Raw genomic sequence first — 26,659 nt, 5'->3', positions numbered from 1 at the left:
TATTTTGGAATTCTGACCTCCATAATTCTAAGGTAATAAATTTGTGTTGTTTTAAGCTACCGAGTTTGTGATTACAGCAGCAATAGGAAACTAATAATATAGGCACCTTACTAAATATCCTCACTCTAAGAAGCTACTAAGTTAGCCTTCTGACAATCTTAGGAAACGGATGCTATCTAAATTAACCCTTTTTTGTGGAGTTTCAGAGAGGGAAACTGAAGTTTATAAGAGTTATTGAACTTACCCAAGAATTGAGTTGGGACCTGACAGATATACATGCACATACACCCACAAACACTTCTCACTTTGGACAAGGTACACAAGTTAAAAAAAATCAACTATCATATGCATGCAAAAAAAAAAAAAAATACCTTCCTATGATGTGAGTTTGAAGTTAATTCCTATCTTTATATCTCTAGCCATGTGGTAACATGTTTACTTTGCATTTTTATGAGCCAGGAACTTTGTATTTACTCTCTGCTGAGAACACAAAATCTAGTAAGAGATTCTTATCATCAAGATAATAGATTTATAGATTAATTGAGGGAGAAAGCCATGTAGTCTAAAAAATATAGACCAAGCTACAAGTGCTTTGAGAATTGACTGTCATTCCATTTGAGAAAGTCAGGAAAGGTTTCTTAGGGGAGAATGACCCTCGATATGAATCTTAAAAGATTATTAGGGATTTTCTGGTTTTGAGCAAAGCATTTGTGGGGATCAGGGTGGTGTGGTAAGAGGGAATGGAGAGCTTTCTAGATAGAGTAGAGTGGGACAGATATGCAGAAGCCTAGCAGCAAGTAATTAAGCATGGCTAGCACACAGGGGATTGGCCAGAGAAGAGGAAGAGGGAGTCAAGCCAGTCTGTGAAGGGTAGTTCCTGTTAAGGTTTGGAATTGATCGTATTGTGATGGAGAACTTTCGAAGGATCTTAAATAGGGTGGAACATTAGATTGATCATTCTGGCAGCAGGGTGATGCTTGAAAGAGGTCAAGTCTAGAGGATAGTTAGAGGTCACTGCAATAGTCCAAGGGAGAGAACAGCAAGGTCTGAGCCAAGGCAAAAGCAATGGGAATAGAGGAAACAATTGGGAGAAAGCTTTCTGGTTCTCCCACAAGAATTTCCAACTTAACATGTCCAAACTAAACTTCCAACCTTCCCTCCACCTACCTGCAGCCTATTCTTCCACCTGTACTTCCTATATTAACAAAAATCAAGCTGGTTGCCCAAGCCAGAAACCCAGGAGTCAACCTTGACTCCTACTTCTCCTTTATATCAAAATCTAGTCGGTCTGGATTTCTGTTGATTTTAATGCACCAAGTGCCTTAATTTCAACCTTTATCATCTCTTACTTAGACCATCACCAGAGTTCCAAATTGGTCTCCCTGTCTTCACTTCTTTCTGCCTCCAGTCCTCTGAAGTGTAATCACGTCTGTTGTTCTTTGCAAATGTAAACATGATCAGATTTCTCCCTACTTAAAAACATCAGTCAATGGTAAACCATCACCCATCATAATGGTTTTCAAGTATTTTTGTAGCAGATAAATATTATTTTCAAATAAACAGAAGATCCTATAGCTACAAAATAGACATGAGCTATATTTTGAAATTAATTTATTTTATAAATTCTAAATGTATAACTTATTATGAACCAATCAATAAGAAAGTAATAGGTAGTTTTGGTGACATAAAAAATCCAAACTCCACAGACAGTAGTTTAGTGGTTACCAGAGGGTAAGGGGGGTGGGGGGGGTGGATGAGGGTAAGGGTGATCAAATATATGGTGATGGGAGGAGAACTGACTCTGGGTGGTGAACACACAATGCGATATATACATGATGTATTACAGAATTGTACATCTGAAACCTATGTAACTTTACTAACCATTGTCACCCCAATAAACTTAAATTTAAAAAAATTCAAAACCATTGTTAATGTAATTAGATCTACATCACCTTGCTATTTATTTCTCTATTTTATTTGCACATATTCAAAAAACATTCTGACTCATAGCAATGGGTAGCTACAAAAATGGCAATATTTTGAGTTTTTTTCCCCCCACAACTCACTTTTTAAACGTAGGATATTGTTTATTTAAAGAGATATCACATGATCCAAATAAATATGAATGAATTCAGCACAAATTATTTGGCTGCTGATCTCTGCTTGGTTAATAATTTGCATGTAATATTTGGTTTGAGTGTGCATTTAAAATCTATTTTTTTTAAATAGAAAGTCAAAGCAAACAATTATGTAATCCTTGAGATTCCTCCTCAGAACCTTGGTTCCATGAAACAGAGTTTGAAAACCAATGACCTAGATGATAAAGCCCAAATTCCTTAAGACAACATGCAAGATTCTGTCACTTGCGCTGAATCTATCAATTTAGCTGCATTTTCTTACCAGGGCCAAAATTTCACCGAGTTTCCCAGTCCACCTCCATCTTTCACGGGATCATACTTTTGCACTTGCTATTTTCTTAGCCAAATGTGACCTGTGTACTACTGCCTTCTAACCAGAATTTCTACTAACTTTGTTCCAAAGGCTAAAACGTTAATGCTCCATGAAGCTTTCTGTGACCGCCCCCAATGCACTTTGTATATACCTCTGTCATTAGGTATATTGCCTTGTCTGCTAATCGTTTCTTCCTCTCAACTGTGAGTTCCTGAGAAAGAAGGACTAATTTAACCATCCTTGAGTTCTCAGCGACTTTCAAAGTTCCTGCTACCTAATAATCACTCCTGAAATGTTTTGAATTAATTCATATTAATAATACTAACTAGGACAGTGATTATAGTGGCTGAAACTGCAGACTGCATAAGATAGTCGCCAGATAACCCTTTATTGAGTGGATATTTTAGGTTGAATGAGTACTAAGTCGAAATCACTCTTGTAAATCATGCTGATTTTAATATTGATTTCATTTTTCCTTTGTGATGGCAACACTCACCCACAAAGGAGAGGAGGATCACTAGTAGGACAATCAGAGCACAGATACAGGGAATCAGAACCAGCAACAGGAAACGGAGAATGTTAGCAGTCGTCAGCTTCTGAGAGCAGCCATCACCCATGTTATCTTCATCAGCTACCAAGACCTAAAGCAAAAGAGAAATACGAAACACGGCTTGACTATTACAAAGCCACTCAATACATGATATGAAATGGTAGAGTATAGCTACCCATTCAGAGCAGCAGCAATTCCTGTGAGATTTTACTGTGTGTACTTCAGAGCATGAAATGAGGTCAGTCACCAAACTCACGCAAATAAATGAACAAATAACGGTACAACCATTCAGGGCAGAGCAAATCATCTATTCATGAAATGCTTTTCAGGAGTACGTAAACTTTTAATGATACCTCATCTTGACTTTTTGAAATGTATTTGCCAATATGGTATTATTTCCAAGGGCTATAAATTACCACGGCAAGAACTCAGCTTGGCCCAGAGCTATAAGCAAAGACTACCTAGTACAGTGATAAGATATTGGTGAGTAGGTGTAGACAAGACATTCTCCAGACTTCATTGTTGTTGGTCTCATTAGTCCTAACCCAAATCTGCATGAATCTGGATAAAATAAGTTTCCAGCCATGAATAACTCAGCAAGGTTGAATGTTACTGACCAGGTATGTAGTGACAAGTTGAACAATGAAAGAGAGCCTGTCCGGTTAGCCAGTTAAAACACTGACACTCTCTCAGGACTTTCTCCGCTGCCCACACGGCCCCTGCAGCCCGTCCATTTGTAAAAGGATGATGAGGTGCCAGAGTGATGGCTCAGATAAAGTTCTTGTCTTCAAATACTTTAAATTTTGCTTAGTTCAGTATCTTGCCAGAAATGATGTCTGGAAATTCATTTACCGCAAATGGCTATCTTTGGGCAGCGACTTTTTCAACAGAAGTTTAAGCTGGAATTAAAAGTGGTCTGAGTAACTCACTAACAGCAACTCTGATTCCCTTAATGAAGATAATTCTCAAGGTTCTGTCTGGGACTTCTGACTCTCCTTGTGTTTTCTCCTCTGACAGTTTCAGAGCTTGAACGATGACCTCTGTGTTAACTATCTCCTGAATCTCTCTTGAATCCCAAACCTCCTTTCAAGTTATATCACATATATTTTAAATGACTAGTGCTTGACAGCGTCTCCCTTTCTCCTGTATCACTGCCATTGGCTTTTAGTGTGTTCATTTTTTTCCATCTTCAAGCCTATATCCCTTTTCAGCCACCGTCCCCTCTCTCCTTTCTCATCCAAAATGCCCTAAGAGTTAATATATATTGTCCAGATTTCCTCACTTACTGTTTATACTCTTGTGGCCACTACAACTTGGCACCCACTTCTATCACTGCACCAAAACAGCTCTTGCTAGGGTTCCCAATGACCTCCATATGAAAATGACATTTTTCAATCACCCTTGTAATGACATCTCAGTATCATCTGACAGATTGAATTCTTAGCCATTCCCATCTTCTTCAAGCACTTTCTTCCTCTGACTTCTCATTCTCCTACTTCTCTGGTCATTCCTTTTTTTTCTGTAAACTCTTGCTTCACATTCACTCTCTCCAGGCAATGTCACCCACACAAATGGCATCAATTGACAGCTCTACACATGTGACATATCTTTAAATAGCAAGCATAGACCTTTCCTCCGAGCTCCACGCCTTTGTATCCAACTGGACATTTGACATCTCCTCAGTAGACATTGCAAAAGATGCTTCACACCCAACAGGTCTGAAACCAAATAAATCATCTTCACCCCAATATCTGGTATTCTTCCAGGGTTCCCGATCTCAGGAAAAGTTAACTGAGCACTTGTGTGTCAGGCACTGTTTGGGCACTTGGGAAATATCACTGTGCAAAGGAAAAATTTCCAGCCTCTAAGTTTTTATATTCTAGTAAAAACTACCACATGTCTTACCTGGAATACTGCAAATGCCTCTTCCTGTACGGTTTACCTATAATCATTCTCGCACTCCCTAAATTGTTCTTCACACTATAGCCAGAGTGAGAAAGAGGCTGTGTATCACTGGGTGATGAGAAAAGGCAACATGCAAAATGATCCTCAAATTGAACTCATTCAGGGGATTCAGAGCCTGAAACAAAAGCTCATCATGAGAACCATGTGTCCAGTGGGTTAGCAGAGATTTGGGGAGGTCTCTGGACTTCCACAGGGATGTACAGGGTTTTGCGTCCCTTTTATGAAGATTTCAAGGGTCAAGGAGACTATAGTGGGTGTTTCAGGCACATTAGTCTTTACTTTGTTCTACCTTCCTGCAGCATTTGACTTTATCAACACATAGTATATTCTTAGGGAAACTTCCACAGCTGCAATGGCAGAAGCTGCTTGAGAACAAGGGGATCCCTGCCCAGGGATCCTTCAGATGGAACTGTCACTCCTGAGGTCAGGGCCAGGACTTATCCAAGAGCCAAAGAACCAGAAACCTCTGACTGGGCATATTGGGTGTATCTCTCGGCAGGTTAACCCAGAGAATTCTAAGAGATAAAAATAGTTGCTAACAACCAGGCTACAACAAAGCAGAAGTTCAGCCCAAATGGAACCCAGTGCCTTCTTAGGGACAACAGCCTTACCCCTCTCACATCTCCCCTCATTCAGAGTGGGGATGAGTGGCCGGGCACTGTACATACTTGCTCTTCACACTTATTGTTGGGTTATGTAAGAACTTTTAAAAAATAATTAGTTGGACCCTCCCACATAATAAATTTTACATTTTAAATATAGAGAGCAAGGGTCCGCAAACTACAGTCCATGGGCCAAAGCCAGCCCACTCCTGTTTTAGTACATAAGGTTTTATTGGCAGAGATCCACGTTGATTCATTTATATACTGCTATCGCTGCTTTTCTGCTACAACAACAGCACTGAGTGGCTGCAACACAGCCATATGGCCAACACAGACTGAAATATTTACTATTTGGCCCTTTATAGAAGAAGTTTGACAACCCCAGATGTACAGTATCAATGTATACCCACATATATGGGTATCTTGTAATCTAGGAATGTAATATGATAACCAAATTAAAGTATAAATTCTTTGAAGAAAATCAGATTTTTATCTCTTCTTAGTGAAACCTGATAAAACTTTATAGGTGGTGGCAACTAGCAGGCAGTTAGAACTGTCTAATTGTTGCTGTAATACACGGTTACTCCACAAAGGTGCAAAAATAAAAATAATCTTCAAAATAGGAAAAAAACATCAAGACTATACGTGCTACATTAGAAGAATAAAGGAAAGCACAAGTTTCAGGGATATTCAAACTGAGACAGTACTGCAACATGCATTATAAACTAGAGGAACCAACAAATACTCATAAGATTACACAGTGAGAAAGTACAAATTTATACTAACTCAGCTGTAATCTCTCTATATGCATGTAACTATCACCCTTTTCTCATCAGTGAATGCCCAGCATCTAGAACAGCATGAACATAGTCAGGAATAGATTAATACTTGTTGAATAAATGAATGAATGAATAAATGAATGAACAACATTTTCTCTGTACATAATTAATGCAAATAACTGCTTCTTTCTTAAATGATGTATGCTTCCCAAAGTCGTTGACTGAATCATCCAAAAACACTTGGAAGAGAAAACATATTTGGTAAAAAAGTAAAAATATTTCCCTTTTTAGGGAAAATATACTAAAATTAATAAACTGTGTTTTTACTAAGACTATTAGTACAATTCTATACTCATGTTTCCTATTACAAACTTTGAAGTCAGAAAATTTTATGTTTCAAAAAGTAAATTGTGGTAGATTTTATTACAGAAAAAATTTGTAAAATAATTTAAAATTTTTTTCAATTTCACTTCTCATGTAATATTATATTATTCTCAAGTATACAACATAGTGATTAGACATTTATATAATTTACAAAATGATCATCCCGATAAGTCTAGTACCCACCTGGCACTATACATAGTTATTACAATATTGTTGACTATATTCCCTATGCTGTACTTTACTTCCCCGTGACTTATTTGTTTTATACCTGGAAATTTTAACCTCATATTCCCCTTCACCTTTTCCCCCACTTTTTAAATTTTTCAATAATAGTTGAAAAACTGTTAATTATTTTATATTAATTTCAGGTGTACAGCATAGTGGTTAGATACTGATTATAATTTTACAAGTGACCACCCCCAGACTAGCCTAGTATTCACCTTACACTATACATAATTATTACCATATTATTGACTCGTGCAAGGGAAACAAAAGAAAATAAACAAATGAGACTACATGAAACTAATACGTTTTTGCACAGCAAAAGAAACCATCAACCAAAACGAAAAGACAGCCTACTGAATAGAAGAACATATTTGCCAATGATACATCTGATAAAGGATTGATATCCAAAATTTATAAATTTATAAAGAACTCATACAACAAAAAAACCAACAATCTGATGAAAAATGTGCAGAGGACCTGAAGAGACATTTCTCCAAAGAGGACATACAGATGGTCAATAGATGTATGAAAAGATGCACATTCTAATTATCAGAGAAATGTAGATAAAAACCACAATGAGATACCATCTCACTCCTGTCAGAATAGCCATCATCAATAAATCAACAAACAACAAGTGTGGTGAGGATGTGGAGTAAAGGGAACCCTCGTGCAGTGTTGGTGGGATTGCAAATTGATGCAGCCCCTATGGAAAACAGTATGGAGGTTCCTCAAAAATTTAAAAATAGAACTACCTTATGACCCAGCAATTCCATTCCTAAGTATTTATCTGAAGAAACTCAAAACACTAATTCGGAAAAACATATGCACCCCTATGTTCATTGCAGCATTATTCACAATAGCCAAGATATGGAAACAACTGAAATGCCCATCAATAGAATATTGGATAAAGAAATTGTGGTACATTTATGCAATGGAGTATTACTCTGCCATAAAAAGAATGAAATCTTAACATCTGGAACAACATGGATGGACTTAGAGGATATTATACTAAGTGAAATAAGTCAACTGAGAAAGACAAATACCATATGATCTCACTCATATGTGGAATCTAAAGAACAGAATAAATGAACAAACAAAACAGAAACAGACTCATAGATTCAGAGAACAAACTGATGGTTGATAGACAGGAGGGAGGTTGGAGGAATGGGTGACAAAGGTGAAAGGATTAGGAAGTACAGATTGGTAGTCACAAAATAGTCACAGGGATGTGAAATAAGGTATGGGGAATATAGCCAATAATTCTGTAAAAACTATGTATGGCATCAGATGGGTACTAGACTTATCGAGGGATCACTTCATGAAATATAAATGCCTAACCACTACGCTGTATACCTGAAACTAATGTAAAATAATATTGAATGTCGACTATAACCATATCTATCTATCTATCTATCTATCTATCTATCTATCTATCTATCTATCTATATGTATATAGATAGATAGATAGATAGATATATGGTTATATATATATATATATATATATATATATATATATATATATATATCACAGGATATAAAGATACCAAAGTACAGTCAATGGTATTGTAATAGCTATGCATGGTGGCAGATGCGTAGTAGACTAGTTGGGGTAATCACTTTGTGAGGTGTGTAAATGTCTAATCATTATGTTGTCTTGTACACCTGAAATAAATAAATAAATAAATAAATGTTCATGTTATTCTTAACCACAATTACTTACTAATGGTATGTTAGGCACTGCACATCACCTCAAACTGTGGAATCAGATTGGAAATTGCCACCATTCATTTCCTGTTCCATATGAATTTTTGCAAGGTACAAGTTTTTACACAGCAAGCACCAAGAACCCAGCTTCATAAAGATATGATGATATCAAAAGGAGTATAGCACAATCTAATGTTGAAACTGTGAACTACCTCAAGTTAGTATTTCATTTAGTAACCAAGAAATGTTTAGTATTGTTGGATTTCTCTCAAAGATTGAAAATAATCAACAAAACTTTTTGAGTCACTGCAGCGTCTAGGGGTGTTCAGCACATAGTTAGGGAATCATGGTTCTAGACGATTTGTTTCTCTCATATCCATCTGCATAAGTCCAAATCCTTAAATAAGTAACTCCTCATTCAGAAAGACTTCCTCGATTACCACAGAAGTAATCTCTCTCTGCCTCATCTGAATTTTTGGTATGTGGTAGAGATGAATTGACTCCCACCATCTATTCTTTCCTTTGATCGTAGAAACAGAACCCTAAATTTTGGCTGGGACAAAATTTAACAACCACTTAGAATAAAGATCGCATTTCCCTGTCTCTCTTATAGCTGTATGAGACCATAACCTGAGTTCTTGACCATGGGATAAAATTGGAAGTGGTAAATGTGACTTCCAGGAAGTTTTCTCCAAAAGAGAGGTATTGTCCTTCCTCTTTCCTGCTGGCTGAATATGGATGTAATAGCTGGAACTCAAGCGACCGTCTTAGACCCAGAAATGAAAGCCACATGCAGAAGATGGCTGAGTAGCAAGAAAGAGGGAACCTGGGTCTCTGATGGATTGTGAAGCTGCCCGATCAGTCCTGAACTGCTTATTTTCAGACTATATTTACAAGAGAATCGAATGAATTATTTCTTGTGAAATCACTGTAAACCTGAATATTCTATCATTTGCAGCTGCAACAATTTTAACTGAACTATGGCATTTATCATTTCCTACTTTTGATCTACGTCATGTATGTACATAGTAAAGTTACTAAACTGTAATCTCAGGATGTAAAGATCAGTTTTTAATTCATTCAATGAATAGTTATACCATGTGCCCAGAACATTATTTTTATCCTTTAGGCCTCTTACATAAAATCAGAATAAATATACATCATCTCAAGTAAATAATTGTCTCAAAGTTAAAGGCCTGCAAAATTTCTCAGGAAAAGTTTTGGACTTTTGATATACTTACTTTTGATGGAAGAGAGGAAAAAAGCATTAAAAGTTCTCTTTAAACACCCTACATCTAGGCTTTTCATACTAAGTAATGTAACCATCAAGTTTGTTTACTTTTGACCAGAATTAAAGCAACTCAGAGTGGCCGCAGTAGCTTATCTCCTACTAATCAGAAGTTTGCTGTCTTTTATGTCTCCAATCAGGTAAATTCAGAAGAAAAAATTTACAACTTAGTAAATAACAACTTAGCAGTTTTCAATTATAAATTACTAAATATAGTGTGAGAGGCCAAAATGTTTGCAAACTGGGATGAATAGGGAGCAAGCAATGAAAAGTAAGGTTGGTCAAAATGCAGGCAATCACTGGATTATGTCACCTTGCAGTCCCCACGTTCTCTACCTATTTCAGCAATCTTCTATCTGGTTTCCCCATATCCTCACTTGTCCCCTTCCAATCTCTACACTGTACCCCAAGTGATCTTTCCAAAATGCTCATTTGGATATGTCACCTTCCTGTTTAAAACCCTCCAGAGATGTGCAAGACAAAGACCAACTTTCTTAACATGATCTAAAGACAATGCTTCTCAAACCTCAAAGTGCATGTGAATTATGTGGGAAGAATCTGACCCGGTAGGGGTGGGGCTTGAGATTCTGCATTCCTTACCAGCTACCAGGGGGTGCTGATGCTGGCAGGCTGAGGAGCGCACTACAAATCGCAGGATCTGGAGACCCTTCTAAGTCTGCCTTGCCTATACCTGGCTCACCGCACACCACTCATGTCCCCACTTCTCTGCCACTTGGCTCTTCCCAGCCCCATATAACACTCTCTGCCTGGAAGGACCTCCCTCCAACTCCCCACCTGCCACCATCACTCAGGACTCACCCTTTCTATATCAACTCATGACCTATGACTACTAGTCTTTCTAGTCTTTCTGTCCTTTATCTCAGTTAAAGTTTATATGTATTTGTGTGATTATTAGATTACGTTGGTTATTTCTGCTAGACTGTAGGCTCCATGAGGTCAGGGACCACGTTGGGTTTTGCTTGCCATTGCAGCCCCCGCACTTACAAAGATCATTCCATAAAAACCTTAAAATAATTAATCATTAAATTCTTCTCAGTATGCCCTCCAGCGGTCAGCAGAGTCTTAGAAGCACAAGGAATCCATTGCTGATCCATGTTTAAATAATTACTATGGTCCTAAATAATAACAGTAATAATAATAACACAGCAAGAAACCCACTGAACATCTGCGGTGGGCCAGGCATTCCTCGCAGTGTGTTCCATATAGAAATGCTCTTAATCCTCCAAACAGCTCTAGTACATGGCTGCTATTAAAATACCCATTTGCAGGTGATGAATTTAAGGCTCTTTGTGAGTAATTTAATAAAATAATTCAAGATGATCAACAAAAAAGGCAAAATCTACAGTGATGTTCACCACTCAGCTCCCTTTTCTGAAATCCAGTAGGTGACTAGAAATTCCATGGCTTGACTTGGGCCTTAATTCTAGAACATAGCTTTCAGAGCTTCCTGGAACACACTGTCCACTCTCTTAATCTGTCTCTACACAGACAAACTAAGCTTACACCCATTGAGTCATGCAGAGCTGACCCCAGATGCCCCAAACCCTGTGAAGAACCAAATCTTATAACCTTCAGCATAAGAGTTTCAAAGCCATCCATTTCTCAGTATAGCTGCCCTTTGGGAGGTAAGAAATAGACTTTTTCCTGAGTCTTCCTGTGTCTGCAACTCCTTCAACATGGCATAATGGAAGATTACCACCTCACCACAGTTGGTGGTAAAAAAAAAAAAAGTGTTTTAGAAATGGCCCGTCTGTGGTGGTATTTTCAATTTATTGCTAAAGCTCATACTTCAAAATTATCTTAAAACCCTTAATCTAATTATCTAATACAACCTTAATTACCTGGAAAATTTAATTACAGAAGTTTTCTATTTTTTATCTTTTGGAGAAATGGAAAATCTGAAGAAAATAAGCAAATTATCAAGAATTAAATTTATAAAATATTGCCAGAGAATGACACAGAATTCTGGAAAATGTGGGATCTTTCACAATGTCTATTTTCTACTTAGTTTAGAATATTTTGCCCTGAGAAGAACATGCAAATATTGGCCCTGATCATCAGTTTCCAAAGATATGGCTATCACTCTGCTTAGTACACTGTACATAGTATAAAAAAAGTTCTTTTTAATAGTAAAGATTGAAACACAAAGAAGGTTTAAGTTCATATTTAATACATCAAAAACTTAACAACAACAACAAAAAACCCTATTCACTGACCATTCAAAGTTTTGATAAACGTAAGCCACCCTTCACCTATAATAGCTCTGGAAGTGATAGTATTCATGTAAGGATCTAGTCTACAAAGAGATTAACATCAACTTGCTACTTTTAAGGAACAGCATCTGACATAGAGATATACTGATGTTCTTATTTCAAATACGATTGGTTTAAATTACAACCAATGATAGGCAAACTCGAAGGAGTATATAAACTGCTACTGATTAACAGAGTATTTTGAAATGTGAAGGTTAACTCTACCTTCATAATATAATACTGTACTATAGATTTTCTAAAATACCAATATTATTATATTCTTAAATAGAATTATGAAATTACATAGACTTCAAAATACAGATGGTTAATCAACAGTCTATGAATTTTAGGTGCACGAAACATTACTACTCACAGGTTGTCCTAATTCATATGTCAATCTGGTGGATTTAGTAAGATTCTATTTATTGTTTTCAAGTTTATGATATGACCAAGTCAAAATAGCAAAATGTTCTTAAATCAAAATGAGAGTGTACATTTTAATGGATGGAATTGCATGCAAAATTATGACAGAACTCAATGACCATCTGTCCTACAACAAAAGATTTGTTTACAATTTTAAAAACAATGAAAATTTATCCAAAACACACACTATTTGTGAGTCGAGAGTAATTTTGCACCTTAGTTCTCTAGGTAGGAAGGTGATGAACAGCAAATGCATTCACACTGTGCTGTTTCAGCGGTACAGAGAACAGCCTACAAAGACGACAAGGTCACTCCGATTGGTGTGTCCTGAACAGGACAGAGAAGTTCCCTTTGAATCTGTGGGGATATTACACTAACACATATTAATATAGTCACAGTCCTGAGAAAAATGCAGACATTAAGACTCCACTTGCTTGGAAAATTATCTAGCACAACCATTACTCCCAAATGTGATCTGAATTGTTTCTCCACTATTAGAAATGGAACTTCTCCAAACCATCTCCACTCTATCCACTGATCAAAAACAAGCCAATTGTTACCCCCTTATCTAAGAAGAAAATCTTTCGGTGCTAGATGTTTTCCCCTCTGTTCTCAATAAACCGTGAAAGAGTTCCTTACATAAATTAAAAGTAGATTTATTGAATAAGAGATCAGTGATTTAGATAATTCTCAAATCAGGCATCTATCAACTCTCCACAATATTAGCTCCTACTCTACCAATAAGCAAAATGCCTCCAAAATCATTCACCAGTGAATTATGCCAAACCCCAATGTCTTTTGCTGTGGTGCTTGTTTTTAATACCCCAAGAGGCATGAAGAACAAGCATCTGGTTTTCAGTAAGTATTTTCATCCCATTTTCTGGCATTTAATTGAAGCATATAAAGTTCAAATAACTCATGCTCTCTCTCAAAATGAAATTACTCAATTCACACCAGAACGCATGGTTCTGCAAGCCAACTCTGCCCACATTTTCTCCTTTGAAAATTAACATAATAACAACCACACCAGATAGTCCTCCTCCGTTTTATATTCACACATCCCAGGATGGATGCTCAATATGGAGATTAATATCATCAAAACATTTTTCCTGTTGAAAAGACTAGATAATAATAATCCACTACCCAAGCAGGATTAGTGTTTCTGTATTAAGGGTAGCATTGTTTAGTCTAAAATATGACTGAAAAGGTTGGAATGTTTCAGAGGCAACTTGCACAATATTGTCTCCACCACGGAAAATCTAGGTGACCTTATAAAGTCATTACTCTGTCCTAACCATATTTCATATCTGCAAATAAGGGATAGAAAATAAATGTCTTGGTTCAACCACAAATATTCCAAAAATAAAATGAAATGGGTAAACCAAAATCAAAGTAAAAAATAATAATAACAAAATTTCTTTCAAGTTCAGAAAGCACTGAGAGTCCTGATTTCTCCCGGATGCATAACATGGAGTTTTCTCAATTCAGTCTCTCGGGAGGAAAGTTACAGTCTTTATTCAAGTGAGGAGATGTCTTCAGAGGCACTAGGAGAACCTTTTGAAGTAAACTCCACTTTCTTCAGAGCAAGGTAGGAAGGTCATATTTCTGTGACAGTTACAGAAGATGAGGAAGAAACAGCAGGCAAGTCCCTACCCCGAGCAGGCAGAAAAATAGGACCTGGTGTCCTGCTTTGAGATGAGTTTGCCCCCAATCTCAAACATGTCAATCTTATCATTTTATGGCAGACACAAGTCTTAAAGTAATAAAAGATTTCTTTCAACACAGATCCAATATCAGAACTCTTTCTGCATATTTTGAAGAGCTTTAAAGGTTATATTTTCAATATATTTTTTTGGAAACAATGAAGGCCACAGGGGAATAAAAAAGGAGGGTTGGGTTATTCAAGCCTCAGGAAATTAAATATTTGACATTTATTCATAAAAGTGTTTTAAATTTTACATCCTAAGTTACTATATTTCTAAGGAAGCTATGGCAAAATCCAGAGCCTAACATATTGCCAAATGAAGCCAAGCTTATTTTTCATGTAGCACATAGGAAGTTGTTGAATTTGTGAAGATCTTAGAGACCTAATTGACTCACTGATCCAATAAGTGGAAATGTTGTGACTTCTAAAAATTGAAGCAGATTGGCAAAGTGAGTAGAAAACTAAAATATTGACTTTCCTACAGCTGAAAATAATCAGGGAATGCATACAAGACAAAATGCATTTTATGCTTTACAACAATCCATTTCAGGCATTTCAATGCAGAGTAAAACATAAACAGATGTTGAAAACAGTTAACCTATTGAACCTACCTGCTGAAAGGAATCCTGCAGTAAAAAAAAGTACAAGTGAGGATTTTATGTGTTAGATGTAGCAGCAATTTCTTTGTGAATACCTGGAGCAAAAGGATGAATTCCGAACTCAACATTCATGATGTGATTTGCTGTATTTCATGAATATTCTAGCTTGAAAATACAGAGAAGTTTAATGTTGAGGTTTCCATTACAAAACATGTCTATGTGACATGTTGAAGTCTCACTAATTTGGTTTATTCCACTCATGCTTATTTAGCACCTATTCTGTGTACAGGTGCCCTATAGGGATACAAAGACGAGAAAGACATAATCCCCTGTCCTCTGGGGGTTGAGCCCTTACCTCCATGGAGATATGCAACTTCACGAGTGATTTCACTGCCCTGTGACAGAACAATAACACAGACATGTGGAAAGGAGCTCATCAAGTCAACAACAGGGGCAGACTGAACGACGGTCTGATCAGTCAACACTGCTATGTTTTAAAATCGATATAAATGTTTACTTTTGCACCAAGATACAACAACAGTACTTCTTGAGCATTCATTCCCATGGATTTCAAAGCCTGTGTGTGTTGATTGAGGGAGGGCGGAGGCCAAGAGGAAGCAACAAGATTGACATTTTGAGCAGGACAATTTTTCACTGAGGGGACTCTGACATTATTTCAGGACATTTGCATTCCTGCCCACCACCTAATAAATGCCAGCAGTAACTCTCCCACCCCTAGGCATTGTGACCAACAACAGGCCCTCCACTACTTCCAAATGTGCCCCAGGGTCCTACCTTTCCTGGTAGACAAGCGCTTGGGTGTTCAGCAAGCATCTGCTGAACACATACCACACAATCAGCTCTACATTCTGGATGCAAGGCGCAGTCCTATGTTAGCGAACTTCTCCCACGTTCTATGGGCATTAACTAACATTAGGTCATAAGGACTGAGAGTGTAGGCCTTTTCTTCACAGAAAGATGGTACATTATTTTAGATCAAACATTATGTCTTCTCTTTGTGCTCATCACCGTACCTGGCACATAAAAGAACACAGAATTTTAATGTCAACATTAATCAAAGAGGAGAGGCCGAACTGACTAGGTCCTCCAAAACCTAACACCTCCTACAATGAACCTACTACAAGGAATCTGGAGGAAGAGTAAGGAGTGGCATTTGGGGAGAAAGACGTACAAGGAGTGATTACTTCTTGGGCAGTAAGAGCATGAGGTTTTAAGCTTTGGTTGACCTGTATGAAGTCTGGTCCATGCAGGATTTTAGACTTTGGATAACCTTTGCAGCCTCTGCCCCCAAGCTGCACAGGTGAGGCTTGGTACAGGGCTAGATGTGTGAGGTGAGACTAAGGTAGGATCAAACCTCTGTAGGTCTTGGCGGTGAGCAGAACAAAATGCACTGCCTGAAAACTACAAAACAGCTGAGACGCTTTGGCTCACCAGGAGTAGAGGTGAACTTCTAGTTTTGATTATTTGTTCCAGTCCTAGTTAGATACTGAAGAAGGGCTGCCCCAAATCCATTCCTTATTATGTCGTTTTAAACTACATTCAGGGCTATGGAAAGAAACCAACAAGTGGAGGTACCAACACCTCAGGTGCATGGGGCATGTTCACTAATTTCAGCCATCAACCATCACACAGTCATAATTCACTCTAGATTTGTTAATTAAATAACCTCTGATGCTGGCTTTTGATTTTAGAGACTTAATTCATGGATTCAGAGAAAGGTGGCAAATTTTGTTTCAAAACCAAAAAAAGAATGGACAGCTTTATCATAGTGTGTTCCCCCTTCTTGAGGTGAAGGAGGAACATAAGTCAATAAAATTTTTGCAAATGTAAGGCTAAAAAGGCAATTTGAAAGGCCTATTCATTGCACATTCTGTCTTGGCAGATCAGTTTAACTTAGGAAATCAAAGGAGATGTGGAATGGTTTGAAAAACATACTTCAGTCTTATTTTCCAAACACAAATTAACAAAGCTGGGGGAAGAGATAGATATCCTCAAGAGAAAGGGGGAGCTTTGAGCTGATAGGCTGAGCAGATAGGAAGGAGAAAACACAACTCTGAAGGTCTAGGTATAGAATGGCAAAGAGTTGCACTCAGGTCTAATACTCTTAAAGAGGTTAGGAGGAAGAGGGAGCTGTTTTTGGTGGTTACTATGTAAATGTATGGCTGGAACAAAAAGAAATCAAATAAAGGAGGAAGGGCATATGAATACGTGAATTGATTGACCCCAAGGAAGCAAAGATGGGAGAAATTACTAAAAGCTGACTTCTTAAAGCTGCAGAGGCAGTTGATTACAAGAGCAATTAGGAAACACGCCTTCAGGATTGGACAGCAATGTCAAGCAGATATTAAAATAATATTCATTGAACACACAATCTATCAAAGGACAAAGAGAGTAAATAGTTATACAAATACTCATTTAATTATCATTGCGACAGGTGATATAAAGAGTAAGTCCAAGGTAAATAATTTGTGTTAATGTGAAATGAACATAGAAAACTGACTTCCACTTTTTTATTAAAACTAAACATGTTCAATTGAACTACAACAGGGAGCAACCTGATACTGAAAATACTTCAGTGACAAGAAATATTAATGAATATTTACTTACAAGCACTCAAAATTGAATTACTAGAATCACTTCAGCCATAATTAAATAATTTACCTTCCCAGCTTCTTTCCACTGATGGTTTCAAATGTTTTTAATGTTAACACATATTTACAATATAAACTGTGCTGAATGTTTAATATTTATGATACAGGAGGCCAAAGTATTAAAGAATTGCATAACATTTCCTAAAATTATAAAAAGTGGCTGATGAAAAGACTGCTTCTGAGAGTATAAACCTCATTGTCCCATCCATCATATTTTTAAATTTTGTTTTGGCATCTTTCCACAGTTAGTATTCCCAAGTAATAAAACATTTTAAAAAATCATAGTACAGTATTCTGCAAAGAATAATATCTGTCAATTCTCTTGAGTTTCTTTCCAGTGCTAAAGTTGTCTGCACTTTGAGACAAAACCAAACATATAAATGATAAATGTTTTAAAATATGTATAATATTATGGATGTATCTAATTTGTTTATGAAAAGGCAAACCTCTGGATCCAAATTAAAGCAGACTACACTAACGAAAAAGATATCTTTAAATGTTTAATAATTGACTATCCTTGATATATTGACTTTTATTCTTTCCAAAGAAAGTGCCATTAAAAATTATGATTGTAAATTAACTGACTACAAATAATCCTGTTTTCAACTGAAGAAATTAGAAAAAATTCTCCCTTTGGAAATGTAAGACTAAATTATATATTAACAATACACTAAATTGTTTATTAATTTCAAAAGAAAGGTTGCCAAACAAAACAAATAAGTAAAACCATAGCTAGAGAAAACAGAACGGTGGTTACCAGAGGAGAGGATGAAGAGGGTAAAGGAGATCAAACATATGGTGACAGGGCTTTGGGTGGTGAGCACACAATAGGGTATACAGATATCGTATTATCAAGTTGTACAGCTGGAATTTATATAATGTTATTAACCAACGTTACCTCAATAAATTTAATCTATAAGCAGGTTGTGATGACTACAAATAAAATTTGTCTTAGTGTCGATACAAATATAAAAAGTTTTTAAATCTCCAGAAGTTATCAAATAAAATTTATTTACTTTTTTCCCTTTTTTAAAAATTTGAAACAACCACAGACTTACACAAAAGTTAGAGTACAGTACAAGAAAACATTTTTTCTGAACCATGTGATACTGAGTCGTTAAGCAGGAGCCGTATCATTCTGGAATATATTAGTGGGTATTTCCTACACACAAGGACATTCTCCTACCTAACCATAGGAAATTACATTGATACATTGCTATCATCTAATTCTCAGAACCCATTCAAGTTTTGTCAATAGTCTCGATAATACTCTTTGTACCCAAAAGGTGTAACTTAGAATCACATATTACACTTAAGTTTCATGTCTCCTTGGTCTCCTACAGTCTTCCTTTGACTTCCATGATGTTGACACTTTTGCAAATTATAGGCCAGTTATTTTGTAGAATGTTCCTTAGTTGTGGTTTAGAATTAAATTCAGACAATTTTAGCAGAACTACTACAAATGTGATACTACATTCTTCTCACTGCATCATCCTATTAATTTCTCCCTGTACTGATAATAATCACAAGAATCACATATTAAAGATGGTGTCTGCCAAGGCTCCTTATTGTAATATTACTCTCCTCTTGTCCCTTACTCAAGTAATAAATATTTTTTGGTGAGGTATTGAAATCATGTAAATGTACCATGCCTTCAAACTTTCAATTTATTCTGTTATTTATTGATATATGCATGGACTCCTGATTTTATTCAATGGTTTATAATCTGTTACTATTGTTATTTATCTTAATGCAGAAATTGTCTTCCATTTGGCCAGTGGGAGCCCATTTAAGCTGGTTTCTGTGTCCTTTTAATATGCAATTATCATCCTGAGCCCTTCCTTGCTTTCTAGAACAAGATATTTTGGACTCATCTTGTACTTTCCTCACCTCATCTTTGGAATCAGCCATTTCTCCAAGGAGCCTGGTATCTTTTAGTAGAAAAGAGTATTTAAAACCAAGATCTTGGTGTTCCTTGTACTCATAGGGAAGGCTATTGCTCTTAGGTTGTTGCTGTCCCAAGTCTCTCAGCAGATAGAGCTAGAGGGGGAAATGTATATAGATAGTGTGTGGACCTACATGTGTACACATACAAGTACTGACAATTAAGTTCGTGAACTCATCTTAGAAAAAGTGCTACATGACTCATTGCTTAATATTACTATGGTCAGCTTCGAAATACTCCCCTTGTATGCATTGACGCCAATGCCTAGTCCACCCTTCAAAGCAATTTTGGAACTCTTTTTCTGGAATGGCCATCAGAGCTGTCATCATATTACCCTTGATGTCCTGAATATTTCCTTTATCTTCAGGTAAAGAAAGAAGTTATTGGGGGCCAGATCAGGTGAGTAGGGAGGATGTTCCAATATAGTTATTTGTTTCTCGGCTAAAAACTTCCTCATAGACAGTGCCGTGTGAGCTGATGCTTTGTTGTGATACAGAAGCCATGAATTGTTGGTGAAAAGTTCAGGTCGTCTGACTTTTTCACGCAGCCTTTTCAGCACTTCCAAATAGTAAACTTGGTTAAGCTGTTTGTCCAGTTGGTACAAATTCATAATGAATAATCCCTCTGATATCAAAAAAGGTTAGCAACAACATTGCAACAAGTTTGTGAACTTAATTGTCAGACCTCATATATATGCACATATTTACATCTATATTTATTTCTATATCTATCCTTTTAAAATTATAGTCGACATGCAATATTATATTCATTTCAGGTGTAAAACATAGTGATTCAACATTTATATTCCTTACAATGTTATCACCACAATAAGTCTAGTAATCATCTCTCACCACACAAACTTACTACGATAATATTGACTATTTTCAGAGAGAGAATCCAAGTTGGTGAAGTAAACAAATGCTGTGCTTGCCTTGTCCTATGACCACAGCAAAATTACAACAAAATTATAGAACAATCAACTTGGAGAACCATCTAAAGTATAGCTAAACAAAAGTCCCCTAAGTAGGATATAAAGAAGCCACATTGAGATTGGTAGAAGGGGCGCAGATATGAAATGGGCTGACCCCACACCTGTAGGTGGTGGTTGAGAATCAAGAGGGATAGCTCAGCCACAGAGGTCCCTCTCACAGAAGCAAGAAACCACAGTCCCACACCAGACTCCCCAGCCTGGAATACTGGTATTGGAAAAAAGAGTCCCCATAACATCATAACATCTGGCTGTGAAAAACAGTGGAGATTCCAACCATCCAGATGAGAAGAAAGGCTGCAGGAAACCCAGACGTCCTCTTAAAGGGCCTGCACACAAACTCCCTACCTCACAGGCACTCACCTTGGGCTCCAGCAGAGGTAAAGTGACTCAGGAAGACTCAGAGACATACAGGGAGAGACTGAGTTGTGTGGTTTCAGAGCAAGGACTGGAGGGACAATCACCAATTTCCCTGTCTAGAATCCTCTTCCTGTGCAGCTGGAGGGCAAGTGCTATCTTTCCTGTTAGAGCCCTTCCCACACAGCCAAATCTGAATCTGCACTGGCCTGGTGTTCTCTATTTGCTCAACCTTGGTGACTCCCTGAGACCCTGCCCCATCTAATTCGTGCAATGCTGGAGGCACATTCTTGGCCAGCAGCCACCCCACCTGCATTGCACTTTTTCTTAGAAAACTTTCAGGGGTCTTGCCACCCACTTCCAGGTGGGTGGCAGCTGGCCTCAGTGTCCTCTGAGACTTTTGATAAATATCTCCAGGCCCAGCACTGGCATCAAACCAGAATCTACATTACTCTGGTGAATACTACTCATCCAAATCTAGTGATTCCCTGAGGCCCCGCCTCACCCAACTTGTATACCACACTAGACTATATAAATAGCTGAGCCTTACAGGAACTTGCAGGTAGCAGCAGGTCTCAAGGTGCCCTAGGCTTTCTGCAGAGCTAACCCAAGACCAGTACTGGAGGCAGCTGTCCTCGGTTCACAGCATGGCCTCTCCCACAAGCCTCCATGTCCAGCACAGGGGGCAACTAACTGTAGATAGCTACAGCTCCTACCAGGTAGTCCCTGGCTTATCACAAGCAGTGGCTGAGCTGGGGCTACACCTGAGCCCCTCCCAAGAGGCCCCAAAACCAACATACTTGGAGGTTGGCTTCAATCCACAGCAGAGAACCACCCAATTCGCCCCACAAGCAGCACACACAAAAGGTGGTCTCAGCAGACACCAGAGCCCACTGGGGTAAATCCCTCTTAATGGGATAAACTGCCCCCACCCCACACACCAGCCCATAAGCTGTGGACCTGGCCAAATCACTGCCACTCAGCATAAGGGCCAATCCCACTCACCAACATGCCAGTAGCAATCAAGCTTCAACTGTAACAGGAGGGCACACACACACACACACAAGGGGCACTCAGGAACACACAGTGCAGGTGACCAGGGAGACTGTACCACTGGGCCTCACAGGACCCCTACTACATAAGGCCACCAGGCCAAAACTGGGAGATGTAGTAGATCTACCTAATACATAGAAACAAACACAGAGAGGCAGCCAACATGACGAAACAAAGAAATGTACCTGACATTTAAAAAAAGTAGAAAATTCCAGTAAAACAACTAAACAAAATGGAGGGAAGCAACCTACCAGATACAGTCCAAAACGATGATTATAAGAATGCTCACTGAAATTAGGGGAAGAATAGATGAACTCAGTGAGAACTTCAACAAAATAAAGTAGACATAAAAAAGGATATAGAAATCATAAAAAAATAACCAATCAGAAATGAAGAATACAATAACTGAAATGAAGAATGCACTAGAAGGACTTGCCAGCAGATTAAATCAGCGGTTTGGAAGACAAGGTAGCACAAAAAACAACACACATCAGAATACCAAAAGGAAAAAAGAATAAAAAAAAATGAGGATAGTTTAAGAGACCTCTAGAATAACATTAAGCATAACAACATTTGCATCATAAGGGTACCAGAAGGAGAGAGAACAAGGAATTGAGAATCTATTTGAAGAAATAATGACTGAAAATTTTCCTAACCTGCTGAAGGAAATGGACATACAAGCCCAGGAAATGCAGAGAGTCCCAAATAAGATGAACCCAAAGAGGTCAACACCAAGACACATTATAATTAAAATTCCAAAGCTTAAAGACAAAGAGAGAATCTTAAAAGCAGTAAGAGAAAGGCAACTAGCTACGTACAAGGGAGCTCCCATAAGATTATCAGCTGATTTTACAACAGAAACTTTGTAGGCAAGAAGGGATGGGCATGAAATATTCAAAGTGATGAAAAGCCAGGGCCTACAATCAAGGTTACTCTATCCAGCAAGTCTATTATTTAAAATTGAAGCAGAGATAAAGAGCATCCCAGACAAGAAAAAGCTGAAGGAGCTCATCACCACTAAATCAGTATTACAAGAAATGTTAAAGGAACTTCTGTAAGAGTAAGGGGGGGGGGGGTTGTGACGGGCCAGCCGTCACGAGTCGATGGGTTCCCGAATGGGGGAGTGGGAATGAATAAAAGACACTCTCACATATGATGGCGATCGCGGGACTTCAGTGATCCTGAAGACACTAAGTTTATTTTACTGCTCCCATATAAGCAGTTTGAGCACGTGCAAGTATGTATTAACATAACAAATGTAAATTCTTTAGCTTTCACATAGAGGATACAACATTCACCGAAACTCACAAGTAATTATCTTATCAATTGCCCTGATAGGCATCAGCCTTCTGTGTCCGGGAACTGGCTGCTCCCACCAAATTCCTCAGCAGCTTACAAGCTCAAGCTCCCCTCAGGTGCAGGCAGAGACAATTGCCTCATGGGGAGGAAACAGGTAGCATAAACCCAGCCACTCTGCAAAGCTCAGAGTTTCCTGTAACCATGGCTCCCCACAGGGGGGGATAGGAATAATAAAATGGCAATAACTATGTATTTATCAATAATCACTTTAATTGTAATAGTATTAAATTCTCCAATCAAAAGACATAGCTAGCTGAATGGATAAGAAACCAAGACCCATACATATACTGTCTGTAAGAGACCAACTTCAGATTGAAAGACACACACACTGAGAGGAGAAAGATGAAAAAAAGATATTTCATGTGAATGGAAACAAACAAAACAGCTGGATAGCAATACTTATACCAGACAAAACAGACTTTCAAACAAAGAGGGACATTACATAATGATAAAGCAATCAATACAACAAGAGGATATAACCCTTGTAAACATGTAAACCAAACCCTTGTAAACTCAACATTGGAGCACCTAAATATATAAAACAAATGTTGACTGATATAAAGGCAGAGATCAACAGTAACATAATCATAGTAGGAGGCATTGCACCCCACTGACACCAATGGACATAACTTCCAGACAGAAAATCAACATGGAAACAGCAGCCTTAAATAATACACTAGACTGAATGTATTTAATTGATATTTTTAGAGCCTTTCACCCCAAAGCAGCAAAATATGTATTATTTCCAAGTGCACATGGAACATATTCCAAGATAGACCACAATGTTAGGTCACAAAACAAGTCTCAATAAGTTTAAGAAGACTGAAATAATATCAAGCACCTTCTCTGATGAGAATGGTATGAAACCAGAAATCAATTACAAGAAAAAAAATTTTTAAATTTTAAAAAACCCACTAACATAGGTAGGCTAAATAACATGCTACTAAACAATGAAAGGTCCAAAAACAAGATCAAGGAAGAAAGCAAAAGATACCCTGCGAAAAGGAAAATAAAAACACGATGATCCAAAAATCTATGGGACACAGGTCTAAGCAGGTCTAAGAGGGAAATTTGTGGCAATACAGGCCTACCTCAAGAATCAAAGAAACAAACAAAAAAAATCTCAAATAAACAATCTAACCTTACACTTAAAATAACTAGAAAAAGAACAGCAAACAAGTGCGTGGTAGGAATGAAATAAAGATTAGAGCAGAAATAAATGAAATAGGTCTAACAAAATACAAAAGCTTGATAAAACCAAGAGCTAGTACTTTGAAAAGATAAACCAAATTGATAAACTTTCCACCAGACTCATCAAGAAAAAGAGAGAGAAGACCCAAAAAATAAAATCAGAAATGAAAGAAAGTGACAACTGATACCACACAAATACAATGAATTATGAGAAAATATTACAAACAATTATATGCCGACAAATTGGACAATCTGGAAGAGATGGATAAATTCTTATAAATGTTCAATCTTTCAAGACTGAATCAAGAAGAGACAGAAAACTGACTTCTTACTACTAATGAAATTGAATCAATAATAAAAAAACTCCCCACAAACAAAAGTCCTGGACCAGATGGCTTCATAGGTGAATTTTACCGAACATTCAAAGGAGAATTAACACTGACTGATCCTTCTCAAACTATTCCAAAAAATTCAAGAGAAGAGAAAGCTTCCAAGCTCATTTTATGAACCATGATTACCCTGATTCCAAAATCAGACAAAGACATTATAAAAACAGAAATCTATAGGCCCATATTCCTGATGAACATAGATGCAAAAATTGTCAACAGAATATTAGCAAACCTAATTCAGTAATACAATAAAAAGACCATACACCATGATCAAGTGGGATTTATTTCTGGGATGCAAGTTTGGTTCCATATCCACAAATCAATTAATGTGATATACCACATTAAAAAAATGAAAGATAAAATTATATGATCATATCAATAGATGCAGAAAAAGTGTTTGACAAAATCAAACATCCATTTATGATAAAACCTCTCAGCAAACTGGGAATAGAGGGATTATACCTCAACATAATAAAGGCCATATATGGTAAACTCACAGCTAACATCATACTCAATGGGGAAAAGCTAAAATCAGTCTCCTTAAGATCAGGAACAAGCCAAGGATGCCCACTTTCACCACTTTTATTCAACACAGTACTGGAAGTCCTAGCCACAGCGCTCAGACAAGAAAAAGAAATAAAAGGCATCCAAATGGGAAAGGAAAAGTAAAACTGTCGTTATTTGCAGATTATATGATCCTATATATATAAAGAACTCTAAAGATTCCACACAAAAAAACTATTAGAGCTGATAAATGAATTCAGTAAAGCAGTAGACTACTAATTAATATTTAGAAATTGGTTGCATTTTTATACACCAATAATGAACTATCAAAATGAGAAATTAAGAAAACAATCCCATCTACAATTGCATAAAAAAATAAAATACCTAGGAATAAAATTAAACAAGGTGGTAAAAGACCTGTAACTCAGAAAACTATAAGACACTGAAGAAAAAAGTTGAAGAAGATACAAATAAATGGAAGCATAGACAGTGTTCATGAATAGGAAGAATTAACATTGTTAAAATGTCCATACTACCCAAAGCTATCTATACATTCAATACAATCCCTATCAAAATACTAATGGCATGTTTCACAGAACTAGAACAGATAATCTTAAAATTTACCACAATAGACCCCCAAATAGCCACAGCAATCTTGAGAACAAAGAGCAATATTGGAGTTATCATGCTACCTGATAGAAAACTATACTACAAGGCTATAGTAATCAAAGCAGCACAGTACTGGCATAAAAACAGACACATGGAGCAATGGAACAGAATAAAAACCCAGAAATAAACCCAAACCTTTATATTCATTTAATCTGTGAGAAAGAAGGCAAAAAATATACAGTAGGATAAAGACACTCTATTCAATAAATAGTGTTGAGAAAACTGGACAGATACATGCGAAAAACAAACAAACATGAAACTCAATTGCCTTTTTACACAATATACAAGAATAAACTCAAAATGGATTAAAGACTTAAATGTAAGACCAAAACCATAAAACTCCTAGAAGAATGCATAGGCAGTAAATTCTCTGACATTGCTCTTAGTAATATTTTTCCTGATCTATCTCCTCAGGCAAGAAAAACAAAAGGGAAAATAAACAAATGGGACTACATGAAACTAAAAAGGTTTTGCACAGCAAAGGAAACTACCAACAAAACAAAAAGACAGCTTATTGAATGGAAGAAGATATTTGCCAATGATACATCTGATAAGGGATTAATATCCAAAATTTATAAAGAACT

General features: G+C 37.2%; 1 protein-coding gene across 3 annotated transcripts in view; it reads right to left on the bottom strand.

Annotated features, from left to right (window-relative positions):
• CORIN (corin, serine peptidase) overlaps positions 1–26,659 on the bottom strand; it is a 199,978-nt gene that overhangs the window by 156,167 nt on the left and 17,152 nt on the right. For all 3 annotated transcript variants that reach the window (XM_019741053.3, XM_074324644.2, XM_019741052.3), the window contains one exon: positions 2,948–3,092. In XM_019741053.3, the coding sequence (XP_019596612.2) occupies positions 2,948–3,092 (145 nt within the window). The remainder of the gene's footprint in view (positions 1–2,947; positions 3,093–26,659) is intronic.

This window comes from Rhinolophus sinicus, chromosome 1 (genome assembly GCF_057876585.1).
Source record: "Rhinolophus sinicus isolate RSI-liver-muscle chromosome 1, RSI-T2T, whole genome shotgun sequence".
NCBI classification, from domain to species: domain Eukaryota; kingdom Metazoa; phylum Chordata; class Mammalia; order Chiroptera; family Rhinolophidae; genus Rhinolophus; species Rhinolophus sinicus.
The sequence above is the reverse complement of the archived record's forward strand: the minus strand, read 5'-3'. Positions and strand labels throughout refer to the sequence as shown.